Genomic DNA, 16,803 nt, shown 5'->3' with positions numbered 1-16,803 from the left:
CTTGACAAAGTTTCTTTTTGGATTTTTTTTTGTTTTTTATTGGACTGGAGCTCCACAACACTCCACTCCACTAAAGTTGATTTTACACTGTACGAACACATACATCAAACAAGAACATGTTGAAGTGGGCACAGTATAAAACCAGAAACCCAGAAATTTTGATATAAGGCCATCTTACAGTTATGTTATTTATTTTTCCAAGTTTTTTAATCCCCTACTCCCAATAAAAAAAGTAGATTACAACTCTTGCCCTCATTGGTCAATGGTCGCGCCGGGAGCCAATCACGTGTCTTGTAAGAGTGCCCGTCTCCCTCATGAAACTAACAGACGCTGTTAGGTAGATGCGAAGGAAAAGGAGGATAGAGAAGCGCTGCTTACCTAGATTTCTTTTGTAATAAAGTGAAATTTCAAGAATGAACTCCGATGGTTATCATGTTTGGTCAGCTACAGGCTGCGCATTAATTAGACTTCCTGCTAATATAACCATGGCGCTCCGTGAGACTACTACACCCAAAAGAACGGGAAGGGATAACAGTACAGTTACTGTATAAGGTTTAATAATTTAAGATTTAGGTAAATAGGTGTACTAGGTAATAGGCGTATGCATGAAAATTTCACAGTTTTTCACTTATCACGGGGGGATTTGAGTCCCGATTAACCGCAAAAAACGAGGGATTACCGCACCCTTTAAAAATCCGTTCCGACTGTGGCGACGTTAACTCAATTTGTAAGTCAAAATGCGATACCCTCTTACGTCGCCGCAGTCGAAACGGATTTTTCGCGGGAATCCATCGATCCGTTTCTTATACGGTTCTGTTCAGGGGTGAACCTCCCGATCGGACCGGATGGAGTCCGTCCTCCGCCCGAACGAATGACGTCAAACTTGTCGGACGTGATGACAAGTATTTCTTTATTGTTTTACAGATAACATACTTCACAGGGTTACCTTAGAGGTGGACATGTCCCGACACAAACTGGGTTCAAAGACGCCGGAGACACAGGCGGGGGGGGAGGGGGGCGGGGGATTGGACATACTCGGATCAAGCACACATTGTAAACAACTGAGCAATATTAGTCTAAAATGGCGTACCATAGAATAGAATAGGTGAGAGACAACAAAATGTAGAATAAGTAAGAAGATGTGCCTCTTGCTCGCAAAGACAACTTTTTACAAAACAAAATCCCGGTCGCTGACGTTTTTCCATTTTCTTCTCGGAGTGGCTGAGAGGTAGAACGACGACTAAAAGCAATCAACGCTCTGGTTTCTTTACTTTCGCGTTCGGGAAGCGGAAACGCTCGAATCATAAGTAAGCCCGGCCCTCGGAAATAGAATAGAAGAGAACGTGTGCGAACGCTGTACAAACCTCTCCGCTGATTTCTTTAGAATTTCATCGTTTGTATCCCAAATGTCCAAGGTTACAAGCAGAGAAAATACTGTTGTTGCAGTTGTTTTTTTTTTCTTTTCTTTTTTCGTTTGGGCTTTTCCACTGAGCACGGCGGCATCGTGAACTCCTTTGTTTTTAATACTGTGAAGGTCAGTTCTGCTTTTTTATACAGGTGACGGCGGCAGGGCGGAGGGATTCAGTTGGAGGTGTCCGAATGAACGCTTCCGGGTCCTTCCGTGGGTGATGTCACTGATGAAGGGGTCGGAGCGTCTTGCCAGCCGCCGTTCGTCTGGAAAACAAAACGCAGGAGCGCTTTTAATATCGCAGAAAAGAGTCCAAAGAGGACCTGCGGGGTTTGGGCCTTGTTACTGCCTCCGTGCGTATCATAGCAATCGCCAGATACGCCAATCCGATCTGTCATTTGAAAACAAACGAGCAAAAAAATATCCTTATGCTGCAATAAGAATGGCTTACGAAAAACATGATATCAAATCATGGAGGTGAAATACAAAAAAAAAGAATAAATAAAATGATATATACAAGGGAATGATAATGTACAAATCGAATACACACACAGACATATATATATATATATATATATATATATATATATATATATATATATATATATATATAGTTAGATAGATGAAAAATCCTCAGAGGAAAAAAAAAGCACAAAAAGACAAATAGCATCTTCAACAATCTGCCTTTCTCTCTTGCTCACAAATATACACACACATACACACACACACACACACAAACACACGCACATGCACGCAAACAAAAGATGCTTCTAAAAAATCAGTATTAAAAATAGCGCCGTGCCGATTGTCCCTGGACATTATTTAAGAAGCAAAACAAACGCACACTCAAATCCATATCGTCAGAATGAAAGAATACATATTAACAAGGATAAAAAAACACACGTCCATATACGTCAGAATGAAAGAATATTTTATCACATAGATAAAGGGAAAATGCTCTTTCAACGTGGTATCAAAGGTTGACTAAGGACCATTAGTGACATCAATTGCAATTCCAACTATTAAGTGAAAACGGGAGCGTGCTTTTCAGCCGCCGATTATTTCCCAAAGCCTGTTATTTAGCGTAGAGGCTGTCTGTCATGTCATTCAAAAGCGAGCGGGGAGGCAAAAAAAAAACAAAAAAAAAATAACAGAAGGGACTAAACATTTCTTGGCTTTCTAGGAGAGGTGACGCCGCCCACCAGCAATTTGCGGGGGAACAATTGTTGTTCAAGGATGAAGGAGGAGAAGGCGAGGCGGGCAAAAGGAAAACGACAACGCAAGCATCCCCCCGCACAATTCAGCTACTCGCAATGCGCTTCAACCAGGCGCAGCTCTATTCATTATCCTCTTTCTTTGGCCCATACGAGATAAAATGACATTTTTTTTCCAACTGACATTTTGAGAAAGAACAAAAAAAAAAGATGGATGGAATTTTTTTTAATCATGAATTTCAAAGAAATAACATTAAATATAATATTGGTGTTCATGCCATGCGTTTATGAATACATCAAAATAAAGACATACGTACAGTAAATAAACAAATCAATGCGGGTTGAGGGTTTGAATGTCTAGTTTACATACAGAACATGTGTTTGTTTGTTTGTTTATTCATTTGTTTAAAAAAACAACAAATTAAATGAATAAATAGAAACGTTTTTTTGTCACTACTCCATGAGTGGTGTAATAGTCAAAGGTTTGGAAACACAGTCTAATTTGTATTTTTTTTTTTAAATATTTAAAAATGACTGGAATAATTTATTTATATATATATATATATATATATATATATATATATATATATATATATATATAATTATAAGAGAATATTTTATAATGTGGATTCTCCACAGCGCATCTTAGTTTTTTAATGTGGATGTTTTATAACTATATCTTGAATTTATTGACCTCTAGACAAAGTGAATCTGAAGTCGTTTCCAGCCTTTTGACTGGCACTGTAAAATGACGAAAACAAAAAAGTCGAAAAATCTCATGAATTTGGAGTGGTGGACTATTTAATTTTTCATGTTGGTAATATTTGATCTGGGTTAGTGTTAAAATGAACAAAATAGGGCGGCTGCCTGCTTTGTTTTAGCTCACGTAGCGTAACGTAAAATGAACAAGGACATGATATGTCATCTCCAACTAACATCCTTGTTTGGATTTTAAAAACAACCTTCAGGCGCTTAAAAAAAAAAGCCTACATATGTATCTCGTATGTATATCCGGGACAAATGAGATGCTTTGTTGTGCGACACTATAAAACTCGAACCGTGGGGCTTTTGATCCTTATTTGAATCCATTTCTCGGCCAGCTCCAGTTCAAACAAAGATGTCCGCTTTTATCGCTATGATAGGGCAATAATTGCGGTGGGGGCGAGCGAGACTCGGGGTGGGACACCCCGTTGAGCCTGTTGCACGTCGCAGCCATCTCCGTGCGTGCATGTTCTTATTATAGCGCGCGAGGGCTGTTGCAGCCTTGTCAGTGCGGCTGTTTGTGTAGATGAATGATCGGGCCAATGTGCTTGGACTGTTAGCCCAAAGCCCCGCTCCCTCTGTCCCCGCGACTGTCGTATTGATTCTGTTCAGCGCCGCGCCGCCTGTCGCTGCGGATATACATGTTAACACACCGCCTCCAGTGCCGCCCAGCCCGGCCCGGCCCGGTTTTGGTCTCGAGCCGTGCTCCGTTTAAGACCGAAACCGAGACCAGTCAAAATTGAATAGGGACTTTTTATGGAAAATTGACTTTTTAATTGCGTGCAAAAAAAATAGTGGGTCTCTGGAGTGCCTGTCTAAAAATCAAGAGTGATGATAAGTAGCAGCCCGACAAAAAAACTATCACCTTGGGCAGGAGTGTCTTTCAAGACAGCTTAGCGACCTCGGGTGAGAATGAAACATTTTGGACCTGATTTCTTGGTTGTGTGTGGAATTTTCTTTCTTTCTGGCCTGTTTCTGAAAATGTCGCCGATTCAAATTGCCGATATTCGCAAGAGTGACGTGTCGGTTGTCATGGCGATTTGGCAAAAGGATATTATTACCCTTGTGCGATATTTTGTCCAATCCTTTGATCTTTACATCAAAGGGATTTCGTATCAAAGGGAAAACGTTGAAAGAAGACAGCAGGGAGCTGAAATTTCACCCAGATGTTACAGTTCAACGCGGCACCACCATTTGATTATCACACTACCGGGAGTGTGAAATCCCTTGCCATAAAATACTGCCAGAACGATGTGGGGTACAAAAAGACCCAAAATGGTCAAATGGAATAGCGGATCATTATAAACTCTTTCAATGCCAGCCAGTCAAAACAGAGAGGCAATTTTGAGCATTCTGACTGACTGTATTTAACAATTTTTTATTATTATTATTTTATTTTCTCAACCCCTTGCCCCCAAAGTATACATTTATTTTATGTTTGTACATTTTCCTCACTGTCAATCTGAAACGATGCCGTTTTTGAATAGATGGCTTTTTTTTAAGTTGCAGCCCTACCACCCAGCATCTCCTTCAAGTGACCACATTGATTATTTTAGGCCTCTGAAAACCTTTTTTTTCTAGTTGCCTCTCCTTGAAACCGCCGCTTGATGTTTTCAAACATGTTCTTGGGCCACCCCCACAGCCCCTCCAAAGTTTTGTGCAAATTACGCGTAATTTCCCCACATCAATGAGCAGAGAACCTCGGCGTCGATAATTAGCAACCGTAAAGCGAGAGGATGCGCGGGGGCCGGTTCACGAACGGTTCACGAGGCAGAAGAGCATTGTTGTGCTCGGATGACACCTGTGTCCTTGTTCCCATCCACTGCAGGTGCCGCGCTAACGCTAATGCCCCCCGACAGACTCGGAGCGTGTCCAGCGAATTCAGGCCGCTAGCTGCCTCATTGCCTGCCACCCAGGGCACGGCCGGAGCGAAAGAGGAGGGGGGGGGGGGGGGCTGGACAACAGCCCAACCGAGCACAAACCGAGCGCGGTGGCCAGCGCGGACACGCCATCTTACTTACGTTGATGCCCTGTGGACTGTACATCTGGCTGGCGGCGAGGCTGTCACTGTATCCGCCGGTCTGGCTGATAACATGGCGAAGGGTATCCACCTGGAACAATGGAAGCGGGTGGCGTGGGGAGGGGGGGGGGCACAAAATAAAAGCCCAGGTCAGACAAAAGGTGCGGATAACAAAGAGCGCTGTGCAGCGGGAAAGGTCAGCGAGATAGCGAAGGGCTAGCGTAAACAGGACACAATCAGTACATGGGATGCTTGTATAGGCTTGATAACACGCAAAAGGACAAGATATGCTGATGAGACAAATTAGAAATGTAAAACCTGTGCTTCTGGATCACTACAACAAGGTTCTGTAGCCACGCCGCCAAAAATCTCAATCGTATTGGTACTCGGCCATCCTTGGCAATTGTTAGATTTAAATTCTCAGAATTTCAGCCTCTCTGCAGTAAATATTGTCTGATTTCTGCAGCCCTCCGTGAAGGCTGAACAATAACATGTTTTTTCATTTAGAATCCAATAAACAACATTTTTCTGACATAAATACATTTTCTTTACGTTTTCCACATGCCCGATTCTAAAGTCATTTTTGATTAAGAAGGCAAAAAGTGAATGTGTTTTCCCGTTTTGCAGGTTAAAAACAGTTGACCAAGTAGGGTAAGTCGACATTAAAAATAGGTAGACTAAAAATATCCGCCTCAAAGCTCCACGGGAAGCATGTTTACACCGCCGTTATCTATTCGGACCTTTCTTGCGGACGTACAGAAGATAGTGACCTCATCGTAGCTAACATCTAGTACCACTCTCAAGTTTACTCATGGAATAATGTAGCGACATCGTTTGTAAGTGATTTTAAGGACATTATTACATGTTGGATGTACATACAAAATTATGGTTATCAGTTTTGTTGTTTACCTTAAATGGTCATGAAATGGTCTTAAATGGTCATTGCTAATCGTAACTGCTAACCAGTTAGCATTTGTTGGAGTCTAAAGATAATAGAAAAAACAAATAGTCAAAACCAATGGCTGAAACACACGCATTAGTAAATTATTATAACGCAGAATTTAGAACCGCGTATGTCAGGTTGTGCTGCGTGATCACGTATTTTTAAACCCGGCAAATTAGTTTATCGCCCACCATTTGTAAACTCGGAAGGTCATACGTGGAGACCATCGTAAACCGTTTTCTTTTCTTGAAGAATGATTGATTTTGTTCATTCATGACCAACTATTACAAGACAGAGCGTTTGGCTGAAAACGGTGAAGACGGTGCACACCACATCATTTTTTTTTTTCTTTTTTCTGGAAAAGTGCCATTTTCCGCGTTCACTGGGAGCTACTTTGCAGCTCTTGGCAGCCCAGTTATGCTTGAAAAAGCACACCTGCCATTTGGGTTCCACTACAAATGACTCTACTCAAGGCTCATTTAGTCAAACCTTTTTTTCCCTCCGACGGAATTGCGCGGCGCAGTCCTGACACAGTCGTAAAAATAATCCATTAGAAGAAAGGCGAGGTTGGATGGTGAGGGGGCTAACCCCCAAGACCATTTTAGCCACTTTAAGAGTTGTCACATTTGCATATTCATGGCCAACCTCGGGTGTTTTTAGAGCTGATCTGAATAGAAAAGCGTGTGTGTGTGTGTGTGTTGGTTGTTGGATGGGTTGAGGGACGCCGCCAAAAGCACCGAACGCGAAAATCACCACGGGTGGCGTTTCCTCAGTTCGCGGTGAAGAATTTAACACTCCTCAGTGCGGCGTCGGACATCTGCGTACACTGGGGCAAGGTCGCGGAGGCGTGCTACACCGGTGGCTACGCTAGGGCTAAAGCTACACACGTCAGGGGCGCTGATGAGTGTTGCGCCACTTCCAGAACTGTCCGCCGTCGTCTACTCAACGACGCCTCGACAATGGCCGCTTGTTCACGGGGGGCTCCGGGCAAAGGGCGACCTCGTGCCTTGGTGGAGGTCGAGTTATTGTGGTCATCTTTGATTCAACTTTAGTTTAACGCGTTGACCTCCAACCAAGGATGATAAGTTTGCAGAAAAGCGGGATATGCGAAACTCAGTTCGGATCCTAGGAAGTTTGTCAGCGCAGTTTTACGGGGGCCGCTATTATTTCCAAATACTTGTATGAAAAAGAAGCATGAAAGATGGCTGCACAAACATTAGACGGGACGAGACGAGATGTTTCGCGAGATTGAGTCTATGAGAACGAGATGAGTTATTATCAAAAATTCAAACTAAATATTTCTTTTTATTGAGCGGACTCCAAGAATGTTTGAGTTTACATTTACACTCTAAAGTGCTAGCTAGTGGTGCCTCAAGAGAGTCGAATTGCATGTCCAGCACAGAAGAGCGTATTTTTCATACTATAAGGCACATTTTAAAACTGTTTTCATATATATAGGGCATACTGCATTATAAGGCGCATAGAACAGAAGCTACAGTAGTGGCCGGGGTTCTGTTATGCATTCACTAGATGGAGCAATAAAGACAGGCAAATTTTTCAGCTGCAGCAAAACTAGTTAAACATAATGCAGACCATTTTGCAGTTTAGTCGATTTGGATCAAAAAGCATTTTTTAATTTTCATGTATTTACTTAAAAATGTCATTATTTTGATTGATTCAGTTCCCAGCAAGCATGACGGAAAATAGGCAATGATTATTTTCTATAGCAAAACATTTTTCGTTTCATACATTTTATTATATATTCTCAACTGTTTTTGTTTATATTTTCCATCATTCAGGATGTCGGTCCGGTTTGCGGGAGGACATTATAAGAACAGCAAACGCACAAGACAATTTTGGCCTTGATTTGTGTTCCATGTTGGACTTTGAACTGTAAAATACGGGCGGGGCAGTTTGAATGAAGGTGCACAGTACAAGTTCATCAAAGTTTGTCAAGTCAGGCCGAGCGTTCTACATGGCATCCTGAAAACTGGAGAGACGCCTACCTGGGATTGTATGTTGGCCCCAACCTGCCCCCCTTGGTACGAGTCCCCATTGAGGGACTGCACACTCATGAACAAGTCTCCGGAGTTTGACATGTTAAAGGAACCAGCAGAACCTGAGAGCACAACAGATGCAGAGGAGGAAAAGAAGAGCGAGAAAAGGGACAGAAAAAGGACTTTAAAAGATCATGCATAAGCAAAAGCGCATTAGGCGGGTTAGTTGACGAGGACAAGTCCACAAAAATCCACATATAACAATGAATGACATAATAGGAGCAGGGTGTGTGTGTATATATATATATATATATATATATATATATATATATATATATATTGACCCTCCCAACTTTTTTTCTCATGATTTGAGCCCTGCGGCTTATAGTCCAGTGCAACTAATGTTTTTTTTTTTTTTTGCTAGCCACCAGGAGGCAGTACACTGGTGAGAGAGAAAGAGAGAGAGAATAAAAATGAAAAAATAAAGGTATAAAACTCCCATATACCATCTTTCTGCGTAAATATGTGATGTTATGACCTGCGGCTTATTGTAATTTTCGCTCAATTTTTGTTGGTGCGGCTTATATAGCAGTGTGCCTTATAGTCCGAAAAATACAGTAACATAGAGAAAATATTATCCATTTTACCGATAAAAATGCCCAAATAAATGGACTATCCCTTTCAGAAAGTTACGCACAAGCTATGAAGGTTATACTTAGGTTAAAACTTTTAATCCGTTTGAATGAAATTTGAATATTTTTCACAGGAAAAAACCCTAAAATTTCTTCCGTTTATTTCGTCCATGAAAAATGATTAAGATCTTAAATGTCCAGAAAGAAAAGGGAAAAAAAAATGTCGTTTTTGGCCTTATACAAACATCTCCTGCACATCACTCAAGAGAAACAAGACAGGTAATTGTCCGAAAACTGCTTAAGTCCAGTTAAAACTCGCCTCATGGATTCGATCGCTGTTTATTGTCTACGCTGCGAGTATTTCATTAAGGAAGCAATAATTGATCTGCAGGAAGACCCAAAGAACGACGTCGGTCCTTTAATGGAGCTCAGTTCCCCAGATGTAAAGAGACCAGGGCGTAACTTGATTTCAACACCCGGTGCTAATCCAATACTGCCGCCAAAGTCTCTTTATGACAAAAGACTCGCCTTGCCCTTTTAGCGGCTTAATGGCATGCACAAGGTCAACCGGACAAGAGGCAGGAAAAATTAAGAGCAAAAGGGTCAATAATGGAGAGAGCGAGGGAAGAAAATGAGTGTCGGATGGCGGGCTGGAAAAAAACAAACAAACAAAAAAACCAAAAGGCTAAGGAGAGCACGTAGCGCTTTCCGGGTTAGTTCAAGAAAAGTCCCGATAAAAAACAAAGCCAGAAATGGCTTGAAGAGCTTAGGTAAACGTCAGCGGGAGTCAGAGTGGTCTCGTTTTGCTCTCCCTCACCTGCTGAATTGGGAGTGGAGGGGGAGTTGGCCTGGCTGCCGTGCGCCGACACGCTGGTGGCGTTGACGGCGGTCCTCGCCGCGTACATGTTGGCCTCCTCCTGGAACTTGCCGATGTTTTTCTTGTAGCGGATTCTCTTGTTTCCAAACCAGTTGGAGACCTTTTTCCAAAGCACACAATGCTTGGATTAGTTTGGCGGGATCTACGTGAGCGTTGAGATTTGAACAAACTGCCCCAAAAATCGATCCGCGAAAGAATTAAGATTCTCGTTCACTATGATTCACAATCTACGTAAAATGTCAGGAAACATCAAATTCAAAACAAACACACCAAATGATACGTTGACATCCCTGCAGTCGCTGCTGTATGCTTTTATTTTGAAATTGGCCTTCAGAGCGCTGGTTGCTAGCAGCTAGCTTTACTCTGTTTTATTGCCATCGCAACGTGTTTTAACAACATCAAGAAAGCAAAGGCCAAATTCAAAACACACCAAATGATACATTGACTTTGTATGCTTTTATTTTGAAGGTGGCCTTCAGAGCGCTGGTTGCTAGCGGCTAGCTTTACTCCTTTTTATTGCAATCACAACATGTTTTAACAACATCAAGAAAGCAAAGGCCAAATTCAAAATACACCAAATGATACATTAACGTCAATGCAATGGCTGCTGTATGCTTTTATTTTGAAGTTGGCCTCCGGAGCGGTGGTTTCTAGCAGCTAGCTTTACTCCTTTTTATTGCAATCACAACATGCTTTTAACAACAAGAAGGCGAAGGCCAAATTCAAAACAAATCAAATGAAACATTGACGTCAATGCAGTGGCTGTTTATACTTTTATTTTCAAGTTGGACTTCAGCGCGCTGGTTGCTAGCAGCTAGCTTTACTCTTTTTTTATTGCCATCACAGCATATTTTTAAAAACATCAAGACACCGCCGTTAAAAAATTGTAGTCCTTGATGATTAGGGCGCTAAGAAACTGCTGGTAAATTAGGCAATGATGCCTCCAATGTTAGAACTAAGCCTACCTAGTGTATGCGGTGCATTCAAATGCAACTCAGAAATAAAACAAACACAGACGCACACTACCAGTCAAAATTTCAGAAAAAAATTCTAGCACAGCAAATGAAAGTGAATCCACAGGTGCATATTTTATTTATTTATTTATTTTTTAGTAGATAATGTGCTAAAACATGAGGGAAACCCGTGGTGCATATTATGTTTTATGATGCTAGTTGTCACCTGTGATACTGTGATGCTGCATTTCTTGGCCAACTCCTCTTTGGCCTCTTCGCTTGGATAAGGGTTGCTGAGATGGGAGTAAAAGTACTCGTTTAGAATCTCTGTCGCTTGTTTGTTGAAGTTCCTCCTCTTTCGTCTAGAAAAGGAAAAAAAAACAACTTGAATGACTATTCTTTGTATTGCTTTAACCCATTCAATGCCAGGGACGTATTTTTCTTAAGGATGATTAAGATTAAGGATGAGGCAAAAGTTGTTGCCATGGTAACAGCAGCCATTTTTCCACAAAAAGATTTTAAAGCTATTATAGCCATGTTAACAATAAGATGAATAGAAATCTGGAATGAAAAATTAAATATAATTAGAGTGATATAATTAGAGTGACTTGCCATTTTAACAATATGCTGAAAAAATTGAATAGGGAAAAATAATGCACGTAAATCTATAATGATGACATCTTCATGAGAAAATTAGTTTTAAAACGCACTAAATTAACAGTCTGAAATTTTAAGTTACGCACATTTCACTTATTCGTTGCCGGCCGAGTCGAAATGGATCTTTGACGTTTATCGCCGTCAATGGCAGCGAACGAGTTAAATCTCAGTCTACTATTTATTTTCTGGCTGACAGCGTTTTAAAAGGAGATTTTGGTGAAAAGAGAAGCAGACCTGGCGTCGAGGAAGCGCGAGCGAAGGATCATGACGGCCTCGCAGGTGCTCTGCTTGAGCTGCATCTGGATGGAGCTGAACTTGCGGTGGATGATGCTGACCATGCGCTCGATCTCTTTGGGCGAGATGGGTCGCGTTCGAGACTGCTCCCGCAGCAGGTTCATCACGTGGGTGGTGAATTCGTTGCACGCCTGCAATCGTAAGACGGGCGGGCATTCCGTTAGTTTTGCTAACGCTAACATTATCGGTCACGTGATTGCGCTTCGTGACTTTCCGCACTCAGAAATAAGGACGCCGCTATTGATGACCGTAATTCCCAAAAATATAAGATTTCATTTATTCTTTGTTAATGAAAAACAATCTAAATCTTACACACTGTCCCTTTAAGTTCACTTAAAACACTAGTTTGTTGAAATAAATTAAAAAGTATGAGTTTATTGTTACTCAAAAGTATGAATAAATTACACAAACTTAATTTATTGGAGTTTGTCGAGCTTTTTGGAAAACTTTGAGTTCACACTACATCTATCTAATTATTTTGAACACAGGGGTTTAAGAGAATTCTCATCTCTTAAAATACGTTGCGTGTAAATGACGAGAATTCTCGTCAAATGCGTTTTTGTTGTTGTTTTTTTATGAGAGGGTAGCTGACACCCATGCATTGTGCTTATTTTAATATGAAGGCAATTGAGAACTGTAGTGATGAACTGTGGCCATTGGATGGCAGCGTTGCTCACGTTGGGGATTAGTTACTTGGATCGAACTATCATATGATGCTATCCATGCTTAAATACACGTAGCACAACATTTTGCGCAGGCCTTGAAAGATGAGTGAAAACGCTAAAAATCGGCTGGCACTCTTGGCTTGCCTTTTCCGATAACGCTCGGCACCGAAAGAGATAATCGTTGCAGCGCTTCAGCTAACATTTGCCAAAATGCCGTTTTTACATGGCGGTAATCCCTAGACAGCAATGAAACCAAAAATAAATGACGACATCCTACGTTCAACCAGCCGACTCAACATGTGACGCGTGACGGCAAACAAAGGTGGCGCTGCTTGTGAATACAACAAAAACCGACATCTTTGTGACAAGTGAAGAGAAACGTAAAACGACAGCCGGCTTTCGGCGCCGCACGCGTTCAAGAGGTTTAAAAGCGCGTCTCTCCATTCTGCGTGGCGCTCGTTCCCTCCTCGTCTGAATCAGTCACCGCGTGAGACTGCGAGGTGTCTGCTGCTTGTCAACGCCGGGGTTACGTCAGTCAAAGTGACGCACCGAGCAGCCGTTTTGCTCGCGCGCGCACGCGTGCCCGGCGCAACTCAGTCATAGGTGTGCGCGATGGCGCTAGGTAGCGCGGTGACACGCGCTCAAAAAAGGCTCAGGTGTATATTGACTTTGACAGTCGGCGATGACTTGCCGTCCTCGAGAAAAGATGACAAAGCCGCAACGGCGCTTTGACTTCACCGGGAGAGACGAGACGTTCAAGTCTTTGGGGAAGCGCGGCGCTGTGACTGATGGGACGGCCGGCCGAGGTTTGCGCTTTACTCAAAAGTTCCTGAAAAGCTTGAAATAGGGAACGCTGGTATGCTGGCTTTTCCGTTACAGAATTTCACCAGACCACTTATTAATTACGGTTATCACTTTCGAGTACATGTTACGGCATGCCCGGCTTACGTTTTTTTCATTTTGCGATGTGGAGTTTTTTCGTCCCCACTTTACGGTATTTTCCCGGCTTTGGGACAAAAACAACTGTCATGACCCTGGGGGCTGGCTGTATTTTTGTTGTTTTGCCTCCATCTGCTGGCGTTTTTAGGTAATTGCACTTATTTACTATTGCTTTCAAACTGCTTCCATGCAACGCGTCACAACAATGCTGGTCTGCTATTGGTCGGCGTCTCCTCACGGAGATGCCGGTCTGCTATTTGTCGGCCTCACTCGTTTCAAAATGGCGGAACGGTAAAGCTTTGTTCGATTGTGAGTGGTTACGAAAGCATATTTATAGTGCATTTTACTGCTTGATTCAAACTTGAACGGGTTAGCATTGAGTCCCAAGATTGCCGCGTTGAATAGGAAATATGGAGATGTGCCAGCCAATAGGAACACAGTGATGTCCCATCCTCCATGCATCAAGTGTGGAGACTAACAATTTGATTTATCATGTCAAAAATTGTCAGGCTTCATGCAATAAAAGCAAAGTTGATGATACAGCTCCTGCATGATGTCATTAGATGGCGCAAGTGCGCCTGATGTTGTGAAAACTGAGCTTGTATTCACCTTTTGAAAAGGTCAGTTTGCTGACTCTGTTAGAAGAGGTCAGGGGCGGCTGACCTTTGATCCGCGCATTGACACACATTCACAATCGACCCTGGCAGCAGCTTTGACCCGGCTGTTGAAAATTAAAACCACACCATGCTGGTTTAATTTTGTCTTCTGTGGGAGGATGAGGTGCAGGATTGAGCACTGATGTGAATGAGCAGTCGTGAAATCATGATAATCATGTAGTATAAAAAAAAAAAAAAACATTGATTGATTTTTGGTGTGGAACATGATAAACAATGAGTATTTATAACCACTAACGTTTAACCTTAGTAATTCATTCATTAAAAAAATAAACATGAATAGAATATAATACAGTACTTTTTTGGAAAGAGGACCGATGGAATTATCGAGACAATAATGGATTTTATAAAGATTTAATAGCGACAGTCTTAAATTCGAGGATATGACACGAACTCAAATCGTGGGGCGAGCCCCCGATGATGCCGGGGGGTGTGGATAACCCCAGGGAAAAGGCTTTGTTTTTGTCATGTGAAGTTTATTTGCAACAAAATAAGAATTTTCATCTTTTTCTTTAAGTTTCAGGCACTTTGGTGCACTTTTTTTTTTTCAGGTTCAGACTAAGCTGTAAACCGTATAAACGCTGTAAGAAATGAACATTTTATGAAAGGTGATGTAAGTTTTTTATATTTATTTTTATAGATAATAATCTTATTTAAAGTCAGTGTGTCGAGTGTGCGTGGGGGGGGGGGGGGGGGGGTGTTTCTCCTGGGGGGTGGAGTGGGGTGGCAAAATATAATTGATATAGAAGAAGGTTTCTATTTGATTTCATGCACTATTTTTTCATATAAATCTGTTAATGTTAGCATTTCAGTTCACTCTTGTGTAGGATTCGAGCAAGCTCGTAAACTGGAGCACTTTGATGTGTAGACTGCGTTTCGGTTACTTATAAGGAATACGCTTCCTCTCAGTGAAGGCTTTCATGTCTGTCCAGAAGAAGAGTCCAGCTGGAATTCTCCCAAAAGGAATTAAAGCTAATGAAATAATAAAATGATTCAGCTGATGTGATCATTTTATTTCGCTGCGGTCGTCTGAGGCCGAGCCAACTAACCGCTCGCTATAATTCCCCGCCGCCGCCCCTCCGTACCTGCTCGTACTTCTCCAGCTCCGTGTGGTAAATCTGTCGGATCTGCGTCAGCTTGGCCCGGTAGTCGGAGTGCTCCGCCGAGTTGTCGGCGCCGATGCCGCCCGTGGCGGCGGCGGCGGCGGCGGCCGCTGCCGAGCCGCCGCCTTTCTCGGGCCCGGCGACGCCCTCGGCCAGCAGCATGTTGTCCAGGCGCATCAGCTGAGGATCGGGAGGTTCCTCCTCCTGGGCGCCGCGGATACTGAGCACTGGGGGAGAACACAGCACGGGAGCGTCAACACACTGACAAATTGTCACTCCAGGTAGAGCAAAAAAAAAAAATCAAAAAATGGAGAGAACGTTTTACAACGACTCGGGGAGCATCTTAACCATCTTCCGTGTCAGTCTGGCGAACGATCCTCCTTAAAATATGGCCGTCATTTTAATGGATCGAGTCTGAGCCATAAAACGCCGCAGCCTCAGACAGGCCGGCAGCTCGGTGAGATCATAAAACGATAATTTCATTGATTCTGACGATCAGTTCATGTTAAAAAAAAAAAAAAAACAAAGCCTCGTACCAGAGTTCATCTTTCATTACGCTCCTTATGCTCAGACTACGTTTAGTCTCTGCTTGACGGCTTTATTGGCTTGTCAGGGGGTATTTAAGAGGCGCAGCACCAATCAAACAAATGATGCTGTTATATTAATGCAAAGACATGCTGCTCGATTTAAGCATATATATTTTCAACGGAGAGGAGCTAAAATTCTAAAGTGAAGAATCTTGATGGCCAAATCATAAAAACAACAATCTAAATCAGTAGGTAAACACACGGGCTACGTTCCAATTTGCTTGACACGTCCGAATTGTCCGGATAAAATTACCATTGTAAAACAGCCGTAGCCGTAAAAAGCAGGATTAAATAGCACTGATATTCGAAATTCTTGAACGAAAATCGGCCGTTGTTTTGCTGATTTTCTGGCGGGAGAAGTATCGTTTTCAAATGCAGTTGGACATTTCAAACTCATACAGAAAAAAAGGCAAATGAAGCTTCATGAAGCACTTGTGATATTTTTTTGACTCTAAATGGCACTCTTGAGTCAAAGCGGGCTCGAGCATTTGTCTTTAAACGAAAAAATCAAAAGTGCTTCATGGAGCTTAATTTTCCCATCACTACCCATTGATGCATTACAAATGTATAAATGTAGTACTACTACTACTAATAATAATAATAGGCGTTAATAATTTTATATTGTTTGGTAAAACAAAAATAAAACGTGTAATGTCTCTGGGATTAACCTGAAAAAAAAAATCTCCATAAAATTAGGAAAATGCTCCTCAAATGAAGTCGTTTTCATAAAAACAGCACTCGAGTTATTGACAAAAATCGTCATTTTTAACAAATGTATATTTTGACTCCTTAAACTCTCAACTTTCATCTCCCTGCAGCCAAAAGGTTCAAATTGTAATCAGTGTACGAAAATAAGGGATTAGTCGACGATACGCATCATTGAAAAATGAATGTGGCAAAATTTCAATTGTGTTTTTCTCAAAACTAAGGATTTCAACTTGGCAACATCGAAATTGTCCATTTTTTAGCTGCCTCCATGTCATTTTTAAAGGCAATCAAGTGTATTAGAATACATCAACATCTTAATTCTCGTTTTGGGACACATAAGCCTGATCCTATGAAACGGTATCAAATATAT

General features: G+C 42.0%; 1 protein-coding gene across 6 annotated transcripts in view; it reads right to left on the bottom strand.

Moving 5' to 3' along the window:
* Window positions 1-893: 893 nt before the first annotated feature.
* The window catches only part of LOC148414373 (pre-B-cell leukemia transcription factor 1), a 111,212-nt gene continuing 95,302 nt past the window's right edge, over window positions 894-16,803 (bottom strand). For 5 of the 6 annotated variants that reach the window (XM_088430337.1, XM_088430338.1, XM_088430339.1 and 2 more), the window contains 7 exons: window positions 15,121-15,365; window positions 11,698-11,888; window positions 11,033-11,168; window positions 9,794-9,953; window positions 8,354-8,466; window positions 5,406-5,495; window positions 894-1,674 (listed from right to left, as the gene is read on the bottom strand). In XM_088430337.1, the coding sequence (XP_088286463.1) occupies window positions 1,582-1,674; window positions 5,406-5,495; window positions 8,354-8,466; window positions 9,794-9,953; window positions 11,033-11,168; window positions 11,698-11,888; window positions 15,121-15,365 (1,028 nt within the window). In that variant the 3' untranslated portion in view covers window positions 894-1,581. The remainder of the gene's footprint in view (window positions 1,675-5,405; window positions 5,496-8,353; window positions 8,467-9,793; window positions 9,954-11,032; window positions 11,169-11,697; window positions 11,889-15,120; window positions 15,366-16,803) is intronic. The other variant, XM_088430342.1, reaches the window with a different exon arrangement.

This window comes from Hippichthys cyanospilos, chromosome 12 (genome assembly GCF_059441005.1).
Source record: "Hippichthys cyanospilos isolate Australia breed blue-spotted pipefish chromosome 12, RoL_Hcya_1.0, whole genome shotgun sequence".
In the NCBI taxonomy this organism is placed as follows: Eukaryota; Metazoa; Chordata; class Actinopteri; order Syngnathiformes; family Syngnathidae; genus Hippichthys; species Hippichthys cyanospilos.
This window is presented reverse-complemented; position numbering and strand designations above follow the sequence as displayed.